This window comes from Cherax quadricarinatus, chromosome 33 (assembly GCF_038502225.1).
Source record: "Cherax quadricarinatus isolate ZL_2023a chromosome 33, ASM3850222v1, whole genome shotgun sequence".
NCBI classification, from domain to species: Eukaryota; Metazoa; Arthropoda; class Malacostraca; order Decapoda; family Parastacidae; genus Cherax; species Cherax quadricarinatus.
In genome coordinates this window covers 21,359,622-21,379,948 of record NC_091324.1, presented here as the reverse complement: position 1 = coordinate 21,379,948, position 20,327 = coordinate 21,359,622, and the positions used below count along the sequence as shown (strand labels likewise).

At 36.7% G+C, this 20,327-nt stretch overlaps 1 protein-coding gene across 2 annotated transcripts in view; it reads left to right on the top strand.

Moving 5' to 3' along the window:
- Positions 1 to 18,212, top strand: part of LOC128693994 (uncharacterized) — a 345,009-nt gene extending 326,797 nt beyond the window's left edge. For both annotated transcript variants that reach the window (XM_070090910.1, XM_070090909.1), the window contains 6 exons: positions 550 to 692; positions 1,644 to 1,887; positions 5,867 to 6,105; positions 9,001 to 9,230; positions 10,521 to 13,024; positions 17,133 to 18,212. In XM_070090910.1, coding sequence (XP_069947011.1) covers positions 550 to 692; positions 1,644 to 1,887; positions 5,867 to 6,105; positions 9,001 to 9,230; positions 10,521 to 13,024; positions 17,133 to 17,564 — 3,792 coding nt within the window. In that variant the 3' untranslated portion in view covers positions 17,565 to 18,212. The remainder of the gene's footprint in view (positions 1 to 549; positions 693 to 1,643; positions 1,888 to 5,866; positions 6,106 to 9,000; positions 9,231 to 10,520; positions 13,025 to 17,132) is intronic.
- The last annotated feature ends 2,115 nt before the right edge of the window (positions 18,213 to 20,327 follow it).

Sequence of the window (20,327 nt, the reverse complement as noted above, 5' to 3'; positions counted from 1 at the left end):
GAGTTTGTTACATGTATGTAGGCAGATTGAAGTGGCATATATGTAGGCAGTCCCTGTCTCTTATCCAACTGTCCAATGAGTAAACCTATATTGGGCGTAGCATCAGAGACTGTCTTAGTCACACATGCACAGAGATGTGTATATTGAGAGTTTACTCTAATCCCTCTTTTGAGGGATTAAATTATTCTTGACTGATAGTATCCATTTTATTCTTAAACTGGTGTTGCAGACCCCTGGCAATCGAAGCAGTGAAAGCAAAGCACAGAACTGTCAGATTGCCAAAATGTAGATAGGACAAAGAATGTGTTAGTCTTCCCTGATTAATTATTTATATTCCTTAAGTCTATTATTTTCACTTTGTTTTGATATCTTGTCTATGTTCTGTGGCTCATTGAAGTGAAAGCTAGAGTGCAAATGTACAAAGATATGTCTTACCAACTAAATATTGAAATAAAACAGGGTAAGGAATCTTGTGTGAAATATTAACTTAGATTACCCCATAAATAAAATATTCTGAAGCTTAAGTTGTATTTGAATATTTTCTTGCAGGATTCATCAAGGGATATACTTCGTCCACTCAGATTCAAACTGTCTTATGAAATTATTCAGAGAGAGCCACGACCTGTTGCTGAAGGGGACCCAATACCTAATATTGATGACTACCCAATCCTTAACCAGCAGGAAGCACTTAGGTATGATATAAGTTTGTGTTTAAAAAGCCATTTGCTCTCTTCATTTTTGTCTTTTATTTTTTTACATTAATACATTTTGTTTGGCTGTAGCATAAATATATACATCAGAGATAGATGGAAACTGAAATAATATTGATGACACATTAATTAAAGAAAAGTGTACATTTACATTAGTAAGCACAAGTGCTGTTTAGTAGTATAGTATATTTATGGAAACATGAAGACCAAGACCATATAAACATCCAGCACATCGTGGTTTGTTCCTAAATTTTGTGGGCACTACATGATCAGACAACAGCAGGAATTGTAACCCTTATTTTGTATGTGGTAAAAAGTCTTTCCACTAGTGTGATGTTTCTTATAATTATTATAATATGATAGAGAATGTCAAATGCTGTATAATAAAATTCAAAATTAAAAAAGTCAGTATTGGTTTATTATTTTATGAAGTAAGGAGCATGCAGGCCTGAAAGTAGTAATGCATAGTGATAAAATCATGCATTTTACCCTAGACAGAGCATTTCAGTTATTTCATTGTAAAGTATTAATTGCAGTTTCGGTGGGAAACGGCCGACTTGTTGAAAAAAAAAAAAATGTATATATTGATTAGGATTTAACATTTGTTTATACGGGTACTTCAGGGAGCAAGGTTACACGAAAAAAGTACCTCCAGAGTGAAATTACACTACATGAATAGTCCTATGACACAGTTGTAGAATGAATTGTTTGCAGTGTGTTCATATATTCCATGTGACTAACACTCCTTTCAACAAAATTTGGATCATTTAAGTGATTTGTTCTGTGTCATTTGAGAACATTATCTTTCATGCAGAAGAATTTTATGCCTGCTTTTATAGTACTGGGGATAACATTGTTCATATTCACTCTATGTATATTTTATTGATTGTCTTCTTTAGCAGTGGTGATTAATGCTGAATTTCAATATTTCAGGTACTTTGAGGGAACATTTGCCAAAGATTGTGGTGATGATGATGTCTGTGTAAGTGACCTTAATGTAATTGGAAGCATTGGTCTAGAACGTCATGAAAAGAGAGATCATTACCTCCTGAGACTCGGAGAACAGGATGACATCCCTCTCAATATAGAAGTGACCAATGCTGGTGAACCAGCTTATCAGTCTGTGCTCCGTGTCACTCATCATAAGGCCCTTGCATTTAACCTTAAAGAATCACAGGTATGAAATCCACTTAATATGCTGATTATTGATATTAAAAGTCATAGTCAAGAAATAAAGAGACACTCAGTCTCTAACTGATGGCTTATTACTAAGTATGTATAAAGCTTATGCTTTTCCTGTTTAGTAGGTATTCCTGGTAGAGGGAACATTATCATTTGTTTTGCACCTATTTTTTCTGACATTTGAAGTCCAGCCTACTATATGTGTATCCAGAATATGCTTCTTAAAATTGCCTGGAAACTTTTCTGCCATCATGCACAGTGGAATTACATTTCAAGTCATCACATTTATGTAGTAAGAAGGCAAATGACTTCTGATAACTAGAGGGGAAATAGACATGAATGCATACACTTAGGACACCTGTATTGAGAACAAAGGTGTATGAAGTACAGTGGAACCTTGGTACTCGAACAATTCAGTATTCGAATGCTTTGTTTGGTAAATAAATCATTCGGTAGTCAAACATTTGCTCAGCACTCAACCAAACATGACCTGCCAGAACTTCGCTGTAAACTATTTTGTGTTTCTTCTTATTTTTTGGTGTTTTTTTTTTTCATGTTATTTGTAAAACTAAGTCACCATGGGGCCTAAGAGAGTTAGTGATAACAGCCAACCTAAAAGAAAATTGGTTGGGAAAAATTTGTTCTGTACTCAAACAGATCGGCACTCGAACACCCTTCTGGAACCAATTAAATTCGAGTGCCAAGGTTCCAGTGTATATACCATATAGGTATATACTGGATACTATATATAACAGTGCTCCACATGCATCCCTTGAGAATAAAAAAATGTAATTTAGTTCATACAGTTTTGCTTAGACAGAAATGTTGGAGGAGTTGTAGTGACATATATACTCTAGAAAATCTGATGTAAAAGAATTGGCAAAAAAGGACAAGAAATTAAATAATGCATAAAGTTAAAATCTATAGAAGGCAAATTTCTGTGAGATTTTTAAGAGTAGATTCTCATATATCTTGCATCCTGGAACTGCATCGTCAGTAAATTATTGTTGAAATATTATGATTAAAATAGCATATGTTCTGTTTTGACTTGAAATCCAGCTTTATCAAGTGGTGAGATATATCCCCTCAGCCTCACAGCTAGTATATATGTGAGGCCATTGTTCTAGGCAGGGAAGCCTATATCATTCCCTGCTGTAAACATCCACCATTGGTGTGACTTGCCTTCTGGAAGAGTCCTTACTTACTTGTGGTTGCAGGGGTCGAGTCTTTGCTCCTGGCCCCGTCTCTCAATTTTCCACCAGATTCTCTCTCTACTAGCCAATAAATTATGAATCTCGCAAGGAGAGTATCAGGGGAGGGTTTTCAAGATATGCAAGAAGAACCGTTAGGTGATGACAAACAAACAAATGATGAAACATTGAAGGAGCCCAGTTCCTAGTTAGAAGGGAGGCAGGTAATTAATAAGGATGACATAGAAGAACCTGTACCTATTGCTGTGAAGCAGGGTCTGCAGCAGGTGATGATTCCTTATTATTAGCTCTATAGAGTACTGCAGGTTAAAATAGAGCAAAAGCATTATTGAATAATAAGCCCTGCTGTACAACCATCAAGTATTGATAATTCAGCATTAACATCAACTCAAGAACCACAGCCATCCATGTCAGCACAAGAATCAGTCATCCACATCAATACAGAAATCACAGCCATTCACCATAGTTCAATAGGGCCCCCCTCTCCACACATTTCAAGATCAGCAGGCATGACCAACCAGAATGGAAAGTGCAGTAGAAAAAGTTGGTTTTAAGTAACTTTTTATAAATACATATTTGTATTTTCTTCTTCTTTCAATAAGCAAGCCGTATTCCACCAAGGCAGGGCGGCCTATAAAGAAAAACAAAAGGTTTTCTTTTTAACTTTAGTAATGTATAACTTCTTGGAGAAGAGTTTACTAGCCCCTTACTCCATATTTGTATTTTATTAATGTATAAACCTCACTATGTACATCCAGCCCTCTCCACACATTTTCAGATCACCAAGCAATGACAACTATAATGTAAGTTATAAAAACATTATTTTTGATGAATTATAAAATTTATAAAAAAAAATAAAATTTGTTCAACTTTTTTGGAAGCATCATGAATGTAACCCTATTTTCCCATAGGGTTTTCTATATCCATATAGCTATTTTCTGCAAAGCACAAGATTTTGGGAATGTAACCTGTATGATATATGAGCTTCTTTTTTTTTTTTTTTTTTATCACACTGGCCGATTCCCACCAAGGCAGGGTGGCCCGAAAAAGAAAAACTTTCACCATCATTCACTCCATCACTGTCTTGCCAGAAGGGTGCTTTACACTACAGTTTTTAAACTGCAACATTAACACCCCTCCTTCAGAGTGCAGGCACTGTACTTCCCATCTCCAGGACTCAAGTCCGGCCTGCCGGTTTCCCTGAACCCCTTCATAAATGTTACTTTGCTCACACTCCAACAGCACGTCAAGTATTAAAAACCATTTGTCTCCATTCACTCCTATCAAACACGCTCATGCATGCCTGCTGGAAGTCCAAGCCCCTCGCACACAAAACCTCCTTTACCCCCTCCTTCCAACCTTTCCTAGGCCGACCCCTACCCCGCCTTTCTTCCACTACAGACTGATACACTCTTGAAGTCATTCTGTTTCGCTCCATTCTCTCTACATGTCCGAACCACCTCAACAACCCTTCCTCAGCCCTCTGGACAACAGTTTTGGTAATCCTGCACCTCCTCCTAACTTCCAAACTACAAATTCTCTACATTATAATCACACCACACATTGCCCTCAGACATGACATCTCCACTGCCTCCAGCCTTCTCCTTGCTGCAACATTCATCACCCATGCTTCACACCCATATAAGAGCACTGGTAAAACTATACTCTCATACATTCCCCTCTTTGCCTCCAAGGACAAAGTTCTTTGTCTCCACAGACTCCTAAGTGCACCACTCACCCTTTTCCCCTCATCAATTCTATGATTCACCTCATCTTTCATAGACCCATCCGCTGACACGTCCACTCCCAAATATCTGAATACATTCACCTCCTCCATACTCTCTCCCTCCAATCTGATATCCAATCTTTCATCACCTAATCTTTTTGTTATCCTCATAACCTTACTCTTTCCTGTATTCACTTTTAATTTTTTTTCTTTTGCATACCCTACCAAATTCATCCACCAATCTCTGCAACTTCTCTTCAGAATCTCCCAAGAGCACAGTGTCATCAGCAAAGAGCAGCTGTGACAACTCCCACTTTGTGTGTGATTCTTTATCTTTTAACTCCACGCCTCTTGCCAAGACCCTCGCATTTACTTCTCTTACAACCCCATCTATAAATATATTAAACAACCACGGTGACATCACACATCCTTGTCTAAGGCCTACTTTTACTGGGAAAAAATTTCCCTCTTTCCTACATACTCTAACTTGAGCCTCACTATCCTCGTAAAAACTCTTCACTGCTTTCAGTAACCTACCTCCTACACCATACACCTGCAACATCTGCCACATTGCCCCCCTATCCACCCTGTTATACGCCTTTTCCAAATCCATAAATGCCACAAAGATCTCCTTAGCCTTATGTAAATACTGTTCACTTATAATAATAATAATACAAAAAAAAAGTTTTGCAATTATTGGAAAGTGCATAGGATGTACAGAATTTTGCACATTAGTAAGTGAAAAAAGAAAATTATTTCTAATAGGCAAGTGAAATTTGTTGAAGGCTATAAATAAGCTGAAATAAAATGTTTGTGAATGAGCTTAGATGATAACCATAAAATTCATATCAAAGCTTTGTGGATGCAAAGGGAAGAAAAAGTTAAAGTATTCCCTGAACTGTCAGATTTTCTTTTTGTTTAAATGTTTAATATTATAGGGAAAATAGCATCAACCTGGTGAGAAGTAGCACAATTTAAAGAGTATAGTGTTTTGCCTGTTAACAGAGTTAACATACTAAATTTTAGTATTTTTTCAGGTGGGATCATATCAGTGCTCAACCACATCTAACACTGTTGTTCAGTGTGGTATTGGTAACCCTCTGACTGGCACAACAGGACCTCTGGTTTTGAGCTTCAGAGAATCTGGCCATCCATTTGATTCTAGATTCATTCTTTTTACTGTAGCTGCTGACTCATCATCCACAGAAAAGACACCCCAGGATCCATTGCAGTTCCATGTAGAAGTAATTAAGAAAGCAGAAATATCAATAATTGGGTATGTACTGTATTATTTTTGCTCTTCTGTACTTTTCTGCTGATAACCAACCCATTTGTTATTTTTATTTATATCATTGTAATGGCTGTGACCCTTGAGCAATGGATAATGGAGCCCAGTTTCAGGATCCATTAAGTGCCTCAGTAATCTTTTGATGTATCAGGATTTTAAATATATTTCCAAAGAATTATTATTGAAGGAGTATGATTGCAGAGGAACAAGGAGGATTTATGAAAGGCAGGAAATGTGTAGGTCAAGTGTTAACATCGAAGCATGTAGGTGAACGATACTGTAGTTCAAGGTAAAGAACTGTTTATTGTATCTATGAATACATAAAAGGCATATGATAGAGCTGATAGGGAGCAGCATGGCAGATGTTTCACATGTATGGAATAGGCAGTAGGTTACTAAAAGTAGTAGAGGGTATTTATCGATAGTGAGGCTCAAGTTAAGATATGTAGGGGAGAAGGGCACTATTTTCCATTAAAAGTAAGCTTTGGATAGGTAGGTGTGATGTCACCATCCTTGTTTATGTTTAACATTTTTATTAATAAGGTTGTAAAAGAAGTGAATGCTAGGGTATTGGAGAAAGGTGCGAGTTTAAAAGATAATGAATCTGATACAAAGCAGGAGTTATTGTAGGTGCTCTTTTGTTGATGATACAGTTCTTGTGGGAGATTCTGAAGAGAAGTTGAAAAAGGTTGGTAGAGGAATTTAGGAGAGTATGTGAAAGTAGGACATTAATTAAATTTTTTTTTTTTATTAACACATCAGCCATTTCCCACCAAGGCAGGGTGGCCCAAAAAAAGAGAAACTTTCATCATAATTCACTCCATCACTGTTTTGCCTACACTACAGTTATAAAACTGCAACATTAACACTCCTCCTTCAGAGTGCAGACACTGTACTTCCCATCTCCAGGACTCAAGTCCGGCCTGCCAGTTTCCCTGAATCCCTTCATAAATGTTACCTTGCATACACTCGAACAGCATGTCAAGTCCTAAAAGCCATTTGTCTCCATTTGCTCCTGTCTAACATGCTCATGCACGCTTGCTGGAAGTCCAAGCCCCTCGCACATAAAACCTCCTTTACCCCCTCCCTCCAACCTTTCCTAGGCCGACCCTGATCCTGCCTTCCCTCCACTACAGATTTGTATACAGTGGACCCCCGGTTAACGATATTTTTTCATTCCAGAAGTATGTTCAGGTGCCAGTACTGACTGAATTTGTTCCCATAAGGAATATTGTGAAGTAGATTAGTCCATTTCAGACCCCCAAACATACACGTACAAACACACTTACATAAAGACACTTACATAATTGGTCGCATTGGGAGGTGATCGTTATGCGGGGGTCCACTGTACTCTCAAAGTCATTATATTTTGTTCCATCCTCTCTACATGTCCAAACCATCTCAATAACTCCTCCTCAGCCCTCTGGATAATAGTTTTGGTAATCCTACGCCTCCTTCTAATCTCCAAACTACGGATTCTCTGCATTATATTCACACCACACGTGGCCCTCAGACATGACATCTCCACTGCCTCCAGCCTTCTTGTTGCAACATTCACAACCCATGCCTCACACCCATACAAGAGCATTGGTATATCTATACTCTCATGCATTCCCCTCTTTGCTTTCATGGATATAGTTCTTTGTCTCCACAGACTCCTCAGTGCACCACTTACCTTTTTCCCCTCATCAATTCTATGATTCACCTCGTCCTTCATAGATCCATCTGCTGACATGTCTACTCCCAAATATCTGAACACATTCACCTCCTCCATACTCTCTCTTTCCATTCTGATACCCAATCTTCCATTACCTAATTTTTTCGTTATCCTCATCACCTTACTCTTTCCTATATTCACTTTTAACTGCCTTCTTTTACATACCCTACTAAACTCATCAACCAACCTCTGCAACTTTTCTTCAGAATTTCCCATAAGCATGGTGTCATCAGCAAAGAGCAACTGTGACAACCCCCACTTTGTGTTAGATTTTTTAACTTTTAACCCCACACCTCTTGCCAACACTCAAGCATTCACTTCTCTTGCTACTCCATCTATAAATATATTGAACCACCATGGTAACATCACACATCCCTGTCTAAGGCCTACTTTTCCTGGTAAATAATCCTTCTCTCAATAACCTACCTCCTATTCCATACATTTGTAATATCTGCTACATTGCCCACCTATCCACCCTGTCATATGCCCTTTCCAAATCTATAAATGCCACAAAAACCTCTTTACCTTTATCTAAATACTGTTCACCTATATGTTTCACTGCAAACGCTTGGTCTACACACCCCCTACCTTTCCTAAAGCCTCGTTCATCTGCTATCCTGCTCTCCGTCTTACTCATAATTATGTCAATAATAACTGTACCATGCACTTTACCAGGTATACTCACAGACATAAAAAGAGCTTGGTGATGAGACTAGCAAAAAAGTGTAGGCAATGAAAGGATGGATATCAGATAAGAAGGAAGGAGTATGGAGGAATTGAAGGTATTCAGATAATGGGGAGTGGGCATAATGATAGTTTATGGCTCTGTGAAAGGTGAGATGAACCAGAGAATAGACAAGGGAAGAAAAGAATAGGTCATGTGTTGAGGCATGTATGGAAAGAAAGTTTATGGAGGCAAAAAAGATATGTACTAGAGAATAATGGTCTCAATGCTTTTGTATAGGTGTGAGGCATATAAAAGTGTGCACCAAGGAGGAGGCTGGAAGAAGGAAAGATGTTGTGTTTAAGAGCAGTGTGTGGTGTAAATATTATGCAGAGGATTCACAAATTAGAAATTAGAAGATAGAGTGGATTACCAAAGATATTTCCAAAGTTGATTTAACATTTGTTGTCTTAAAGTTTCTACTTTAGCTGTATTATTTCAGATCTGTGACTCCTGAACAAGCATTCTATGGTGGAGAGGTAACGGGTGAATCTGCAATTAAACAGTTGGACGAAATAGGAATGGAGGTGTCTCACAAGTATGTAATTGATAACCGAGGACCTTGGCGTGTGGATGAGTTGCAAGTAGAGGTCTTGTGGCCACACCAAGTGGAGAATAATAAAGAACAGGGCAAATGGCTTCTCTATATGACTGAAAATCCTATTGTTGAGGGTGAGAACAGTTTCTTTATGTACAGTATATTTAATCCATAATATATTGCCCTACAATAAACACGTTAGCACTAAAGAGGTCTACTGTTTCTTCATTACTCACAAGTAAAATTAACGAATGTTATTGTTTTTTAGAAAATGAAGAAGCTGTTAAAGATATGTACTGTATATCAATTCATAAAACATACTTTATGTAGCCTGCTACTGACACATTTCAAGCATAGAAATTCTGTGCATAAGTATGAGCATTTTCATGTAAGAAATTGAAAGACAAATGTATCTTCTTGAAAAATAATTATTGGTTAATTAAACTTGTCAAATAACATGTACAAGCAAGAAATCATACATGAACCCTGCAAGAATTTTAACTCCTGTTGTCCACATTAGCACTTTTTATTGCACCTTTATTTTTTATAACAGAAAATATGGTAGATTTTGACATGCCATATTCCTTGGCTAGGTCAACAAGACGTATTCCATTTTCGTGTTTTGAAATAAGTTCCTATTTTAGTTCAGTGGTGGTTCTTACAGCTTTTCTTTTAGGTTTTTCTTCACTCTTCTTATTTGGGGTCATGATCACTTATTTTCAATAATAAAATAAAAATAACACAAAGTTATACAAAAAATAACAATTGAATCACAAGAGCTCAAAGAGCATGCATCATTCCAAATATAGTGACATTTGTGAATATCAGTATTTTTATTTTTCTCTCGAATTTTTTTCCGAATATTGGATTTTACGAATAGAGGTATATCCGAATAGAGGTTCTACTGGATATGGTATCATGTTTGGCATATTCAGTATTGTTTCCATTTGTAAAATGACATTGTTCAGTTAGCTTCAGCTTTATTAGACACAAAGATCTACTTTTTATTCAAAATAACATAACAGCCTTTATTTAAATATTTGTCATTTCAGTCTTTCACAGATACTTTTGTTATGACTTATCAACTTATCAGTACCAATGGCAGAATCTTAAAAAGTTTTTCTATTCTCGCATTCCGTCCTTATGCCATGTTATTTTTTAACTTATGTTCAATCTTATTTGATTTTTTGCCCACACATCATTATATTCTCATATTTTTTATATATATTTTTTTATGTTTTTTCCATTAGTTATACGTACTACTTTTAGTGTTTTACCATCTACTCGTTTATAAAAATTCCGTTACTATTTCCACAAATTTTCAAAACTTTATACTTTTAAAGTTGTAGATACTGCTGTTACTTTTCTTTAGTTCTTGTAAGTTTATAGGATGGTGAATAATACTGTACTTCTTTCCCATGTAGGTGTTGGAGAATGTGAAATTGATCAGAAGTTTATAAACCCACTGATTCTTCGAAGAGACATATCTATAACCGATGCACAAACTGGCCTGGATGTAGAAGGTGAAATAGATCCTTCACATTATCCAGGGCCAGACAGTCAAGGTCCTGGTGAACCAGGAGAGAGTGGTGGAACTGGAGCTGGTGTTGGTGGTGTAAAGATAACAAAGACAACAACAAAGAAGGTAACTAATACTACAACAATAAAAAAGAAGACATCCAAGTCAACGTCCGAGAAGGAGCTCTCTCTAACAACTGAAAAAACATCTTCATCTCACGGATTCTCATCTGGTACTTCATCTTCATCCAGTTTTTCTTCTTCATCATCATCATCATCATCATCTAATTTGGACACATCTGTTGATCAAGAAGGAAGTGGATTTGACCAAACCAGTGGTAGAGAATCTGGAAGAATACACTCACGAATCAATCGAAGGGCTTATTTTTCCTCAGATAAGTCAAGATTTAATGAGGGTGATAGAAAATATGACCTAAACACAGATGGAGAGGGTGATAGTTTTCATGAGGAGACTCGCACTTCATCTAGAACTTCACCTGATGGAAGAACAAAATTCTATGAAACACATCATGAAAGCAGTAGAACAACTGTGAAAGAGGAAAAGACAGAGGAGGATATACCAAGAGGACGGTGGAGTGATCGTGGTGGATACAGGCAGGTTCATGTAGGGACATCGTCTTCAGGCTTTAGAACTTCTGATGGTATTCCTGAAGATGGTCACTCACAGTGGGATAATCAAAATACTTCACATTCGGGTGAAGGTGCACATTATGATGCAGATCGTGGAGCTAATATTGGTGATCTTGAAGGATCTAGTTCATCTGATAGATATGACAGGAAAGGACAAGGCTGGCAAGTGCATGATAGTAATCGTAGAGTTGAGTCTGTTAGCAGAAGAACTCATTCTGGTGGATATGGAGGTGCTGAAGATGACAGTTATAGAAGAGTTTACAGTGAAGATAGGCGGATAACTGATGGTAATTCTAGAACACAGACAGCTGGATATGACAGAATACCAGACAGTGATGGGAGTAGATTAAATATATATGGAGGAAGCAGAGAAATTGGTGGTGACAGGACTGGATCAGGAAGAGGTGAGCAAAATTGGAGAGTAGATGGTACTCATAGGATAGACAGTATAAATAGAGAAGAAAGCACCAAAAGAATTGGTGAAGATTCTTCCACAAGGATACACACACATGAATCTAGAGGAGGATTTGGCAGAGATAATGCAAGAAATTTCGATTATGATAGCTTTGATAGGAGGAAAGCCAGTTCTGGTGCTCAGAGAACTTTCACAGATACTGATTTTAGATCTACAGACCATCATAGATCCAGAACTCCTGGAAGTGGTTTTAACAGGGATATTGAAGATGATACTTTAATAACTCATTCATGGGAGTATGACAGAGCAACAGTTGGAGGAAGAACTTCTCATGGGCACAGTAGAAAGCTGGAGGATGGAGAAAGAACTTTTCATGGGTCTGATAGCGATCTGGATGGAGGAAGAACTTTTCTTGAGCATGATATAAATCTGGAGGATGGAGGAAGGACTTTTCATGGACATGACAGAAATCTGGAGAATGATGGGAATACCAGAACTATCACTGGCACAAATGACAGAACAGGAGCTGAAGGTCACCATAGCTATTCTCATGATTATGAAAGGAGTCACTTAGCATCAACAAATCCTACTACCAATATAAGAAAACATGATAGAAATGGCCAACATAGTCTAACTGATGGCCATGCTGGTACCAGCAGGAGTGCCTTTGACTGGGACCACAGAGGAGCAGGAACTGTTGGTCATCATGGCTATTCTCATGATAACCAGAATAGACATATTCAACATGGCCATGTAAGATCTTCTGAAGATGGCCATGTAAGATCTTCTGAAGATGGCCATGTAAGATCTTCTGAAGATGGATACAGAACACATGATGAAGACTCTAGAATTAGACATGGGAGTAATGTAGATTTAAGAACAGACTCAGGGAACTTGAAGACTACTACATGGGAATTAAATTCAGGTTCAAGACAAGACAATCCTAGATGGAATACTTATTCATCTCGGACCCAGGGAAGCTCTGATAATTGGAATAAGCCACATGATCATAGAAATATTACAGGTGGTTTTGGTGCTAGAGGATTTAATCATTTTGAGGAATCGGGCCCTGACGAAAATGGCACATACACTCGTGTGGAAGTAGATCCTGAAACAGGCAAAACAACTGTCTACACACGAAGAGTTTATACCAGTGGTTGGCCAGAAAACTGGGAACATAGATCATACAGTGGGGAGGTCTCATCTGTATCTTCGCAAAATGAAGATAAGCTGCTGAGGAACAAGAGAGAATTACGGCGCATAAAGCGGGAAAAGGAGCTTATCATCAAACCACAGGCTGTAACAGATGCTCAGACAGGCAAGACAATGCAAGTTGTGAATCTGGTAAGTAAAGCACATATATTTGTATCATTCAAAATCTTTCTTTTGTCATTTTGTTCCGTGAGAATTTTGTTCTATACATGTCAAAATTATGATAAATTGCAATACTGAATTATTCAGTTGATCTTTCAAAAGGTTCATGTTGAAGCTGAAGGGCTCTTGATCCATGGAGTTGGAATTATTCTGACCTCTACAAGTTTAGTGCTTCTCATTACAAAAAAAAATATAATAATAATAATATCCTTTTCTTCCTTGGCTCAAACCTGATTACCTCCCATTCCCCAGTTTCTATGCCCCCTGCATGTATATATTAATTAAATGATGTTTAATGCTATTACGAAGTGAAAACGTGTAGTACTAAATGCAAAATATTGGGTAAAAATTCTTTGGAAAAAATTATTTGAAATTATATACAAAATATTATAGTTCAAGAACATATAATTCCATTACAGGTACAAAACCAATTTTGTTCAATCCATGGCTCCTAAAGTGTGCCAGAATATTGATTTTGCCAGACCAACAGAGATCACGTAATAATAATTCAACAATACACTTCTTACCCACTAATTGTACACTTCGCATCTCCAAAACTTAAATTCTTATTTCCTGTACTTCTTATTTCCTGTACTTCATATTTACTGTACTTCATATTTACTGTACTTCATATTTACTGTACTTCATATTTACTGTACTTCTTTACTGTACTTCATATATACTTCATATTTACTGTACTTCATATTTACTGTACTTCATATTTACTGTACTTCATATTTACTGTACTTCTTATTTACTGCACTTATTTACTGTACTTCATATTTACTGTACTTCATATTTACTGTACTTCATATTTACTGTACTTCATATTTACTGTACTTCATATTTACTGTACTTCATATTTACTGTACTTCATATTTACTGTACTTCATATTTACTGTACTTCATATTTACTGTACTTCTTATTTACTGTACTTCATATTTACTGTACTTCATATTTACTGTACTTCATATTTACTGTACTTCATATTTACTGTACTTCATATTTACTGTACTTCATATTTACTGTACTTCTTATTTACTGCACTTATTTACTGTACTTCATATTTACTGTACTTCATATTAACTGTACTTCTTATTTACTGCACTTATTTACTGTACTTCTTATTTACTGTACTTCATATTTCCTGTACTTCATATTTACTGTATTTCTTATTTACTGTACTTCATATTTACTGTACTTCTTATTTACTGCACTTATTTACTATACTTCATATTTACTGTATTTCTTATTTACTGTACTTATTTACTGTACTTCATATTAACTGTACTTCATATTTACTGTACTTCATATTTACTGTACTTCATATTTACTGTACTTCATATTTACTGTACTTCTTATTTACTGTACTTCTTATTTACTATACTTCTTATTTACTGTACTTATTTAATGTACTTCATATTTACTGTACTTCGTATTTACTGTACTTCATATTTACTGTACTTCTTATTTACTGTACTTCTTATTTACTATACTTCTTATTTACTGTACTTATTTACTGTACTTATTTACTGTACTTCATATTTACTGTACTTCTTATTTACTGTACTTCATATTTACTGTACTTCATATTTACTGTACTTCATATTTACTGTACTTCTTATTTACTGTACTTCATATTTACTGTACTTCTTATTTACTGTACTTCATATTTACTGTACTTCTTATTTACTGTACTTCATATTTACTGTACTTCTTATTTACTGTACTTCTTATTTACTGCACTTATTTACTGTACTTCTTATTTACTGTACTTCATATTTACTGTACTTCTTATTTACTGCACTTATTTACTGTACTTCTTATTTACTGTACTTCATATTTACTGTACTTCATATTTACTGTACTTACAAACAGTGGTGTAGTACTACTGCTCCCAAAGTGCTAAGTTTTAAAATTTTACTGAAATTATAAAGGTAATCACTCAGGTCTGAAGTTGAGGGATGTCAGGATTGCTCTGTTATATCATGGAGAGATAAAATGGTTATAAATATAACCATAATTTTTAAAGGGGTGGACTGGTAAGCCAGTGGAAGGCCTTGGTCAGATGACCAAAAGCTCCAGCTGTGGGTCATCATATGACTAAGACCCTCATACCTTTGATATATACTTTTGAAGAGTTTTGAGAGTTTGTCTACTCTCTGAGCCCGGCCAAGAGCCAGGCTCGTCTGGTGCTTGCCTGGTCAACCAGGCTGTTGCTGCTGGCGGCCTGCTGCCCCACATATCCATCACAGCCTGGTTGATCTGGCACCTGGAGGTTACCTGGAGGTTATTCCGGGGATCAACGCCCCCGCGGCCCGGTCCATGACCATGCCTCCCGATGGATCAGGGCCTGATCAACTAGGCTGTTACTGCTGGCCGCACGCAGTCCGACGTACGAGCCACAGCCCGGCTGATCCGGCACTGACTTTAGGTATCTGTCCAGCTCTCTCTTGAAGGCAGCCAGGGGTTTATTGGCAATTCCCTAATGCTTGATGGGAGGCTGTTGAACAGTTTTGGGCCCCGGACACTTATGGTGTTTTCTCTTAGTGTACCAATGGCGCCCCTACTTTTTATTGGCGGCATTTTGCATTGCCTGCCCAGTCTTTTACTTTCGTAGGGAGTGATTTCTGTGTGCAGATTTGGGACCTGGTGAAGATATTTGTCCAGTTTCCTCTTGAAGGCTTCTACACTTGTTCCAGCAGTGTTTCTGATATCTTCTGGTAAGATGTTGAAAAATCTGGGACCCTGGATGTTGATACAGTGTTCCCCTATTGTCACCACTGCACCCCTGCTCCTCACTGGGTTTATTTTACACTTCCTCCCATATCTCTCACTCCAATATGTTGTTATGGCAGTGTTCAGATTTGGGACCAAGCCCTCCAGTACCTTCCAGGTATATATTATCATGTACCTCTCCTCCGCTCCATTGAGTACATGTTCAAGACTTGCAGGCGTTCCCAGTAGTTTAGGTGCTTTACTGGCTCAGTGTGAGCCGTAAACAATCTCTGTATTTGTTCCAGCTCCGATATTTCTCCTGCCTTAAATGGGGCGGTCAGCACTGAGCAATATTCTAAGTGAGGGAGCACTAGCGATTTGAAGAATGTCACCATCGGCATTATTTCCCTTGTTTTGAAAGTTCAAATCAGGAAACACTTGTACTGTTTCCTGATGAATCTTACCCACCTACATTGTGGATTTGTGATCCTGCAGGGAGGATGTCTGGGGTACTTAAATTGGAAGCCACAGGATTGTCAGACATAGGCCTACTGCTATGACACATCCTTCTTGGCTATCTTTTCAAATATTTCAACCAAGCAAGGTTGTTTCATGTACTTTGATCTTTTCCAGTATAATTTTTCACACATCAAATAACTCGGCTTCCATCACAAAAGAACTTGTTCTAGTTCTTTGATTAATTCACCTGACAACTCTGTTATCTTGTCAATAGCCATAACAATTGACATGTTAAAATAACTATTAATCCTAGCCCTAGCTAGGGCTGTTAGAAAAATACACTAAAAACTGTACCAATTCAAAGGATCACCACCAACTTTAGTGTAAACAGTGCAAGTGAGTGCGCATTACACACAACACCATCTAGAGCTGCGCTCATAATTTTGTCCTGACTAAAAGAGGGGCTGGGCCACATGTTGCCAGAAGACCAGCATTGTATCTGTATAACATGGATTCTGTGTGAAAATGAGTTCTGAGTAACAAACAGTAGACTTAAGATGAATTTTGAAAAACTTATTAACATCTGAAGTTGGGGCTCTACTGTACACCCAAACCATTGTCAAGATAGCTCCTGTTGTCAGATGAAACCACTTGAAGTACTTACCAGCTACCAGCACATTTGCACATAATATGAAAAATGCAACCTTATCCTATATGATTGAAAAACTTAATCATTCTGATTTTAAAACTTGTAACTTTTGTTTAACAAGAGACTCAGTGCATTATTACTATTTTCTTCAGAGAAGCTATGTAAGCTATAATTTATTTAAAAATTTATCTCTTTAGCAAATCTGTATAAAAGGTTCTTATTCTTGATAATCTTGTATTATTTTCTTTCAGAGATGTGATGGAGATGTACCAACGGCAAAGTGTTTTGTTTTCCGTTGCAATATTCGCAACTTAGGTGCCAAACAGTCTGCAAGTATACGTATTAAATCTCGTTTATGGAATTCTACGTTGGTTGAAGATTACCCACGTGTTAGTTATGTGAGTATTAAATCCAAAGCCTCTTTAATTCTCCCTGAGGACATTCGTAAAGACCAAGATCAGTCGGACGATGTTGCTTCAGCTGAAACCTTAGCATATCCTGACCTACTTGACCAACTTCCACCTGAGGAAGTACCACTCTGGGTAATACTTGTTTCAATTTTTGCCGGACTACTAGTTCTCATACTTATTGTTTTAATTTTGTGGAAATTAGGCTTTTTTGAAAGAAAGAGGCCAGATCCGACACTCTCGGGAAATCTTGATAAAGATGCCAACGGATACTAGATTTTACCATAGAATATTTATGTTGATAAACAAGTGCCAATTTAACTTTAGTGTTTCCTAATGGAAATGTGGCAGAAAAATACACAAACACTCAGTATCAGTGGAGGTTCATAATGTCCACTTGCACCTTGAAACTTTGTTAATACAGTAAAATGGTCTACACCTCACTATATACAGTACATGAACTTCAAAGAGGTGCTTAAGTCACAACAGTAACAATTGAAAATTTATAGAAGAAATACCTCAGAACCCTTTGCTTATAAAATTTGCAAATTGGAGGTACTGTACTATTTAATATGTGACTGCTATTACAAGTGTGTTGTTGCTGCTGTCATAACTGTGATGTTTCCTGTGCCTTCATATCTCAGACTTTCAGAAGGCTATTTTGTAGCTGTTTAGGAGTAAAATATAAATGTATTCAGAAATTAATGCTTGTATATTAGGCTATACGTATCTGGATTGTTTATTTTAAAGAGAGAATGAACCTTGTGGAAAATAGTGTTGATGAAGATGTTATTTTCTTACAAATTTCCTGTTGCATCTGCACTATAGATTTTCATTATAATGCAGTATATTGATACTCCATTTTTTTAAGTCTGTAATGAGCCGTGTACAAGTGAAAGGTATGCAAAGAGGATTTGTTTTTCATGATATTTGTGCACATGAGAGATACAGAAGATGGTGATTCACTGACAATATCAGCTGCTCATGTTACAAAAGGTTCTACATTTATGATTTGTAACCACGCATGAGTTGCAGAAAGTTGTACGCAAACGATGCATAGTTTGAAACATAGCAGACATAGATTTGTGAAGGTTTGAACTTATGATGCATGCTTGTGCACATAAAGATACCAAAAGTTTCTTCAAGGAATGGACAGGATTAGATCTGGAAGTGAAGTGTGTGTTAATCCTGTGCTTTACCACTGTACTATGATGGCTACAATAGGTTAGGCTGTTTTTTTTTTTTTTTAGGCTTTTCTGCAAGTACTCCAATTTGGTATGGGTACTATATGTTTCTTATAACTAAATTCTGATCATCATCAGTTCATGTGCTCAGATTTAGCTCTTGTCTTTTTAAGCCATTCTCAGTGCTTTAGAAAAATAAAAGTACTGTAAATCATTCAAACTTTGTTAAAGGAGTTCATGAAACTAGAACCCAAGGCTAAGCCTGTGCTAATTCTACACTTGGCTGCTGTACTGTGATGGCTACAATTGCTTTGAAAGCCCATTTTTTCAAATCTTGTCTTTAGGTGTCCCAAACTGGTGTGGTCATCACACTAGAGTACAGAATTAGCACAGGCTTAGTCTTAAGTTTGAATCTTGTCCATGCTGTACATAAATGGTATACAGTACTGACAAGATGAAGAATTAGACATATGCAACATCTTGGTATCTTTATTTGTAGACATTTCTCCATCTGTTGGCTTTATCAGTACAATACAAAGACATAAAATGAAGACTGTAGAACTGCAGGTGGGCCCCACTTATACAGCAGGTGAAGTTCCTGGCTACTTCTGTAAAGTAAAACTCACTGTAAAGTGAATCATAGCTTTTTTCACCTCCAAATGCATATAAAAGCCTGATAACATGTTTACACTGTCATATATTAAGTGAGCAATAGAGCTAGGCCTATGAAATGCATATACAGTACACACATTATTTACCTTAAAATATTTTCATCCTTAGCTTATAGTGAGTGGAGAATATATTTATTGTAGTTAGTCTTAATAAATGAAGAATGGGTATAATGGAAAATCACTGCATTAGTAAAATGCTGTAAAGCGAAGCACTGTAAAATGGGGCCTGCCTGTACGTACTGAAGATGAGGTAATCAGTTCCTCAGCTTTGGGGTTGGTGAAGAGCACAGGAGCCTTGAAGAATTGCCACTGGATGGCAAAAATCTATAAATAAATATACCCAGATGTTTTACATGTGTCTAATTCTTAATCTTGTCCATACCTTGAGTAAGTTTAATTGTATTTTACATTTTCTGAAGCACACTAAAAAAATTGCACTTGTACTATTACTGTTTATACACAAAAATACATTGATAAATTAGTGATGCATAACTATACAGTATGTGAGAGGTGCCACAGATATTACGCTTATGATGCCTAACTGTGTATTTAAGAGATGCACCTGGTACTGCTGTCATGTACAACTGTGTTTGCAAGAGATTCACAGGTTGTTGCACTTGCAATATCTTGCTACTTTTCTATATGCTAAGACCCCACAAAAATTCTGGTGCCAATTTGAATTATTTATTCAGTACTGTAATTTAATGCTATACAATCATATGAAAACTGTGTGAACTTTCATATGTAGTCATTTTGAATTTATCTCTAAAGTGATATTGTATAGTATTCTGAATGTGTAGGTTGTAGCATTATGTTGGAAATGCACATCTTTTGTTGTGTTTGTTAGCTGAATGAGTTGTGTGTAAATGTATGAATGTTTGCAAAATGCATATTAAACTGAGTATATACTGTACTGAACTTGGTTGTAATGCTTTGTCTTTTGACTTGTAAATATGTATAGATATTTGGTGGCAAATGGTGTATTTGTTATAAGTAAAGCATATTTTTATCAATACTGTAGTTAATAAACTATTGTCATATAGTACATATATTTTTTTTTTACGGTCTGTTGTAGTTGATTCTCATACCTACATATTCAATAGGATCTCACTGTATATATGGAAACATTTACTTGTGTGATAGAATCATTCACTGTAATGCCTTTTTTATATATATTTTTTTTC